This window comes from Physella acuta, unplaced genomic scaffold (assembly GCF_028476545.2).
Source record: "Physella acuta isolate Inbredline_101_S28 unplaced genomic scaffold, ASM2847654v3 ptg000592l, whole genome shotgun sequence".
NCBI lineage: Eukaryota > Metazoa > Mollusca > Gastropoda > Physidae > Physella > Physella acuta.
Genome location: NW_026732111.1, coordinates 1,006,891 through 1,014,326, shown reverse-complemented (window position 1 = coordinate 1,014,326; position 7,436 = coordinate 1,006,891). Strand labels below are relative to the sequence as shown.

The window sequence follows — 7,436 nt, the reverse complement described above, 5'->3', positions numbered from 1 at the left end:
CTTTTATAAATTAATCATATTGAATTAGGTTAGCTTATGTAACACTATTGTTATAACTATATATTACATTTTGTAGTTCTTTGTCTGTTGTATTGACAGATAGTATTTGTAAAATTATGATTACAGAATCCCTGTTGCAGTATCCAAAAATGGCTGCAGAAAAAGACTCAACACCAGATAGTTTGAATATAAAACAGCCAGAAAAAGAAAAATGTTGTGGGTCATTTGTGTCTGATAACTTAAAATTAAACCAATTGAGAACAAGTTAAAAAACAAATTCTAACAATCAATTGAAATAACTTTCATATATATAATGTGTGCATGATTTAAGCTTAAACTTTGACAACGATAAAATATTAATATACATTAATATTCAGATTCCAGGAGTTACCTTTTCTAAATGTTAATTTAATTTAATTTTTTAGTTTAACCAATTTTCATAAATTATATGTCTAAACTTTCACAGCAACCACCGAAACTCTACAGAGACTAGAGTCTATTGAATCAAGTTTATCTTCACTTCAAGAAACAAAACAAAAGACTGAACATGAGATATCAAAAATAAAACAATTTCAAAATAACTTCGTGTCAGTGCAAATTGATATGGAACTTAAAATAGAGCACATTTCTAAAAAACATAAGAAGCGTATTAAAAAATTAGACAATTAAATAAATGTCATCCTGGAGAAAAATAAAGAAATGGATGATTTTCGTGCAGAAGAAGTAAATAAAAAAACAAGTTTAGAAAAATTAGATCAACGCGTGACTGCATTTGACGATCAATTGAACACAATAAAGGAAGAGATGGAAGTTTATAAATCAGAAGCAGACACTATATCAAAGGATGTAAAAAAACAATATGATCTAATTTTAGCTTTAAAAGAAAATCAAAATACAATTGTTTTCAATACTTCAGTCAGATTTAAGGAGATTATTTCAAAGGTTTATACAGTTTTTTAAAAAATAATTATTTTATAAATAAATTAGTATGTATTTTAGTTATTTTAGTCTATGTTGAAACATTTGAAAATATGGCAAATTTATAGTTTTACTATTATGAATTTTACAATGAAACATAATATACTTTTGGATCCTTTATATATGATACTATTTAGAATGGATACTAAAAAGTATACTTCTCATAAAGTTTTGAAGAATCCTTGTAAAACATGCATTGTGTTGGAGAACAATTAAAAACATATAACATTTTTTTTTATCTATTCCTTCAAGCAAAGTGTGGTTTACAAACTACTACAACATAGATTGATACCTATTGACACATTGATTGAACAGTTCAACCAGAACTTCAAAACCGGAGTACAAAGTGTTAGAAAGGTATTGTCGTTTTCTGTTTAAACATTAAATACAATTATTATAATAGATAAAGCAGTTTATTTGTGTGTAACACAATAATTAATACCTTCATTTCATCGTCATTTTGTTTACTTTTTATTTTATTTTAGCTGGAAACTTTAAGTCAAGATTTTATAAATTTGTCAAATGATTTTTATAAGTTAGGTAAGACATTTTTTTTTTAAACCAAGGAAATATTTTAAAAAGATAACTTTTAAAATGTTTAGAGCCATAGAGTTTAGCAAGAAAGCTAAATAGTTTACACTTAAAACAATTAACTGAAATAAGGCCTTATTTTCAGCTGTTTGTCGAATAGGAGTGAGGACTGAGGATTGGTCACACCATTAAAAAATGGCCAATTTGAATAAAATAGTTTAAATTAGCCTATAAGTAAAATAACTAAAAAACTTTATTTACATTTCTAGAAAAATTTAGAAAGAACCTGGGATTAAACCATTATCTTGTTAATATTAGATTATAATAAAATAGTCTTAGTCGGAGGACGTAAAGTTTTGAGTTACATCGCCGCGTGTTCACAGAGTTCCCAAGAGTCTCTATGTCTCAAACACATGTGAGATATAGGAAATTAATTTTGTCGCGGAACTTGCTCTTAATTTTTTGCAATTAGAAATGTAGTCTATCTACTGTATCACTTTACCAGTATTTTATGTATATCTATATTTATTTCTACAATTAGACAATTAAATTACGCTTTTTTGTGTCTATTATCAACGACGACATTATTTAAGTGTAGGCCAACTGTTTTCGGCATTCGATTCTTAATTCATTTTTTATTCAACAATCAATGACACTACTCTGTTTTGTGTATAGAGGCTAAATGTAGACAATTCCATATTACTTTATCTGGTAACTTTGTTCTACGTAATAACTGCACGTTGATACTTCATTTTGTCGTAGTCATACCCTTAAACGTGGGATTTATTGTTTTGGTTGCAGTTTAGAGAAAAAGACAACACTATCAACCCTTAACGGGCCATTTATCTATTTATTATAGATTTAAAAAATAATCATGTTTATTCTCCTTTTTATTGCAAGATTACATAGAAACATGTTATTTATTTATTTAAAACGATTTTTAAAACTATTACAAGCTTTAATTTTTTGCTATTACATAACACTAATTTTGTAATTCGTGGCAAATTAGGTGCCTGATATGCATGCATAGTTTGGGTTTAGTTCTAGTTGCCTTTAAATTCAAAATCCCCCTAGCTACATGCAAATATCTGTGTATATGATATAAATCATACACGAAGCACGCATACATGAAGGTAGATTACTAAATGGTAAAAATCTTAACAAAATACTATCATTTTATATTTAAACAACACTCCAGGTTTAAATTTGTACTGTCAGATTGATACAACTCAACATACTCAAACGAACAAAAGTTTCCTTGAAGATTATTCATTTAGCCAATATACATCATGCACGTGTAGCACGGTGCAGTCCAGCGCCATCTTATGTTGGCACGTGTTGCTCTGGCTTCCCACTTAGCAGAGCTGTAGCGACAATTCCCCATATGCCCTCGCCCCCCCCCCCTAGCTACGCCTCTGCCACTTAGTCAATCTATCCGAGAAGAGCTTATTGTATTCATTGGTTGGGCAACTGCTGACACTGCTGCATTTAATAATTCTTCTATAATCTATACTCTGTGTTCGACAGCAAATATTTTGCGTCTGTTAGTCTTTCTGTCTATTAAAGCTACGCTAATTAAGTAGCTTTTAGACCTGCGTGTGTCTGGCTCAGTTTCCCAAAATGTCCAATATTCAGCTTTTGATGTCTTATGCCCAACGTTATATCAGAATAATGTGACAACGATTTGATCAATGAAACACGTGGGCAGCGCAAACATTTGCATTTACAGCTATCTAGACGTAGGAATTTCGAGAGTTTATTTCAGGAGTCTGTGAAGTGGAAGATGCCTCCCCCTTTCTTTTAACATTTTTACTTACTTGGAATTATGTGCGTTTAGCTAATACTTGACCACCCATCATCCTTTCGAAAACTGTGGGTTTTGGGAGTCATCTATAGATGACATCACGTCTGTCACTTATTGTCACAAAAGTACCAGACCATACATTAAAAAGACGTCACATCTCAGACGTTTTTGTCTTTTAAAAGCACTGATTTCTGCTGAACATGGGTGTTACCACACTATCCCTTCATATGCTGAGTACACAGAAGCAGGTGAACTCTGTATCCTCTCCATGCTACGACAGGCAACTTTATCATGTACATCTAAAAAAAGTAATTGAAAAAAAAAATTAACATTGACATAATGAGTCTCGAACCCGATCCACACGCATGGTAACATATTACACCAAAATCTTAGCTATCTAGGCTCCTCAAATCTAGAACCCTATACTCCTATATTTATACTTTGATTCTGCGTAAGAAACTTGAATTTACGCGAATAGGCCCTAGTATTATTTCTAATTAAATTTTATCTTAAATTAATTCAAAACTAAACAAACAAAGATTTATATAAAATATTGAAGGTCTGAAATATTTTAGTATAGAAACTCATTAATATCAAGATAGAGTTTTTTAGATATTGATTCTACGACTTGCTTGGCTTAAGTCTAGTTAGTCTAGTATTTCCGTAGTTTTAGATCTAGAACTTTGATAGGCCTAGATAAACCCCTTGTTTTCTTTAATTAAATGATCCGTGAAGCTAAAAAGCAAAGATTTATTTGAAATAATTAAGGACTAAAATAGTGTAATAAAGAAACCCAATAATTTATTGTGATTTTATAATGTTTATTTTTTATTTTTAACTAATTAATTTTGGTTTGACATAGATTCTAGATTTTAGATCCAGGAATTTTTCCTCTTCGTCCAACAGCTGATCTCTAGATCTACAGAAATTTATTGTATACTCAAATTAGAAGAACTGTTGAAAATTGATAATCGTGTTGGAACCTAATAAAAATAGAAAACAGACGCATCGTTAAAGCTATAGCCGACAGAAAATTAGCTTTATAACGCGTTAAACTTTTGAATGGGCACCAAAATCTTTGATGGAAGCCGCCATTATTGTTATAAAAAGCAAATTACTCATGTGACGTCACTATAAATAAAGTCAATGTTCTGAACGCTTTTAATTAAATTGGTTAATCTACCAAAGAATATATTAATAAATTAATTAACGTATTTAAATTAATTGGTGATTAACAGTTTTGGTCAAAAATAACATTGTTCTCTACCTAATTACGTATTGTGCGGGTCTACACATAGTGCAGATTCTCTCCTTTTACCAAACAGACAAACAAACAAACAAAAAACCAATAAACAAAAAAAAAGACAAATAAATACCCAAACATGTAAACAAACTTGAGTTTTAGTAGTATGTAGATAGATTGTATAAATATGCACAATCTACTTACAAATAAATAATTTCGTTTAATAAGCTTTTTGTAGAAAAAAAAATGACAGATACATGTTTCTTTATTTATAATCTAATATTGAACTTAGTAAAAACAATCAATATATGTAACTTTTTTTTCACACGGACTCCCGTGTAAACAAGAGATATGCTTGTCACTGTGAGGTAAGGGATAACACGCCGGTTTTTTCTGACAACACCATTTCTACATTCAGAGCTGTTATTGAATACAACGGTCAACACTTCAATAAAACAACAGGAAAATTCGTCTCACCACATGATGGTTTATACCTTGTCTGTGTGACTCTACATGAATGGGGAGATCACGTGATTCATGTTGAGGTCTGGGCTGGAAGTCAGTGGCGCATGACTGTGAGAGTTGGAGCCGGACACACCTGTGGTGCCGGTTCAGTGGTTTTCGACATGAAAAAAAACGATGAACTTTATTTTTACGTGGACGACGCAGATGATGATGCCAAGCTCACCTGCTACAGTAGTTTCACTATCGTTAGCTTATAAAAAAAAAACTAAGCAAAAGATCTAATTTCTTTAGTCTATTTAGTGTTTGATTTTTAATTTTGCCAACATGTAGGGCCTATGGGATGTTTTTAAGAAGAAACAGATTATCAAGATATTGAATCCATCATAGAAACGTGCAAATAAATATGCAATGCCCGCGAGTGTATCGCAGGTACGTCTGCATATTGTCATCAACAGAAAACAAATATTTTCACGCTTTTCACTAGCGGCTTGTATTTTTCTGTCAGAGGTTTAGTATTATTCACGACTATTTTATATCGTTTATTTTATTTCATATTAATATTTCCAACATTTTAAAAGCATAAATTATTTAATACTGAAATCCTATGTATTTCTAGTTATTTTCCGGAGATTGTATACCTTATAGAATTATACATTCGTTCTTTTTTATGTAGGCCTACTTCAAATATACTGTGAATTAAAAATACATATCTTGTCCGTGGATTTTATACATGCTTTTAGTTTTTTATTTATACATATGTGTCGTCTACATTGAAAAGGTAATTTGTATGGTTTAGACTATGTCTTGTTAATTAGCTGCATAAAATATAGTTTATATAAGCGCTGTATTTATTTCTCTTACGTGTTAGTAATTCTAATGTGCTCGTCTTTTATATATATATATATATATATATATATATATATATATATATATATATATATATATATATATATATATATATATAACTGTAATGCTCGGTAACGATCATGCTGTATTATATTCATAACTAGCGTGCCCGTAGATAGAAGAAGGGTTTCTTCCCTACGTTACAAATCCTATATTCTTCGACGCGTGAGTTATTTAAATGTAAACAATGCATGCGCTTGGATCATAAATACTGGGACATGGGTTTACCTACACGACCGCGTTAAATCGTTATGTGTACATTAAGCACTCACCGAAACAATCAGGTAGATCACACTTCGGTGACCACCCATGTGTCAGGGACGTAGAGGGGCGCACTCAGGAGAACACCCCCCCCCCCCATCGATTACACTACCGCATAGGCACCACGTACGGCCCCTGGCTCCTTAAAACTAACAGGCGCCATCGTGCCAAATAGCATCCTGTTAACAATGATGCAGAATTCGTCATTCGCAAAAGTGACACAAATGAACAGGATTATTTTCTTTAGCACGTATTTGCAGAACCCTACCAGGTAGTGCTCTAATCAACTCCCCAAAGTCTCATCGCTATCGGATGATATGTTATTTTTATATACTGTACATAGAGAAAAATCGCACCCTCCCGTTGCGCCGCCCTTGCGAAATTATGTATGATTTTTACAGAACCCTTCCCCAGAGTGTTCTAACCAACTCCCCAAAGTTTAATGGCAATAGGATGAACGCCGTGAAACCGTAATCGACGTTTATTTTTATATACCGTATACAGAGAAAAAAAAATCGCACCCTCCCGTTGGGCCGCCCTTGCGAACTAAAAAATTATACTTTACAGAACCCTTTCCCAGAGTGTTCTAATCAACTCACCAAAGTTTGATGGCGCTCGGATGAATGGTGTCAAACCGAAATCGACTTTTATTTTTATATACCGTATATCGAGAAAAAAAAACAAATCACGCCCTGCCGAAGCGCCACCCCTGCGAATTTGATTTTTTTTTTGCTGAAACCTCCCCAGGAATATTCATACAAACTTCATAAAGTTTCATGGCGATCGTGTGAACAGTGTCACTGCAATTCACTTTTATTATTTTTACATACCACATGTAGAGAAAAATCGCACCCTCCCGAGGCGCCGCCCTTGCGAAATTAAAAAAGAATGTTTGCAGAACCCTTTCCTGGAGTGTTCTAATCAACTCCCCAAAGTTTGATGGCGATCGGATGAACGCTGTGAAACCGCAATCGACTTTTATTTTTATTTACCGTATATATAGAAAATAATCGCACCCCCCCTGTGGCGCCGCCCTTGCAAAATTAAAAATGATTTTTGCGCAGAAACCTCCCCAGGAATATTCTCAACATCTTCCCAAAGTTTTATTGCGATCGTGTGAACGGTGTCACTGCAATTCACTTTTATTATTTATATATACTGCATATTGAGGAAAATCGCACTCTCCCGTGGCGCCGCCCTAGCGAAATTAAAAAAATATTTTTTACAGAACCCTTCGTTAGAGTGTTA

The 7,436-nt window shown here is 32.6% G+C and overlaps 2 protein-coding genes across 3 annotated transcripts in view; one reads left to right on the top strand and one right to left on the bottom strand.

The window, feature by feature from the left end:
• The window catches only part of LOC131947433 (structural maintenance of chromosomes protein 2), a 151,125-nt gene that overhangs the window by 126,068 nt on the left and 17,621 nt on the right, over nt 1–7,436 (bottom strand). The gene's annotated exons all lie outside the window — the stretch shown is intronic.
• LOC131947363 (uncharacterized) lies at nt 33–5,732 on the top strand. Of its 2 annotated transcripts, none has more exons than XM_059308567.1 (5): nt 33–213; nt 467–942; nt 1,231–1,335; nt 1,464–1,518; nt 4,887–5,732. In XM_059308567.1, exons 2-5 carry the CDS (start codon nt 700–702, stop codon nt 5,276–5,278), a joined length of 795 nt encoding a protein of 264 aa, XP_059164550.1. In that variant the 5' UTR covers nt 33–213; nt 467–699; the 3' UTR covers nt 5,279–5,732. The 2 variants fall into 2 exon arrangements, with proteins under 2 accessions (XP_059164550.1, XP_059164549.1); XM_059308566.1 differs by having other exon boundaries at nt 33–216.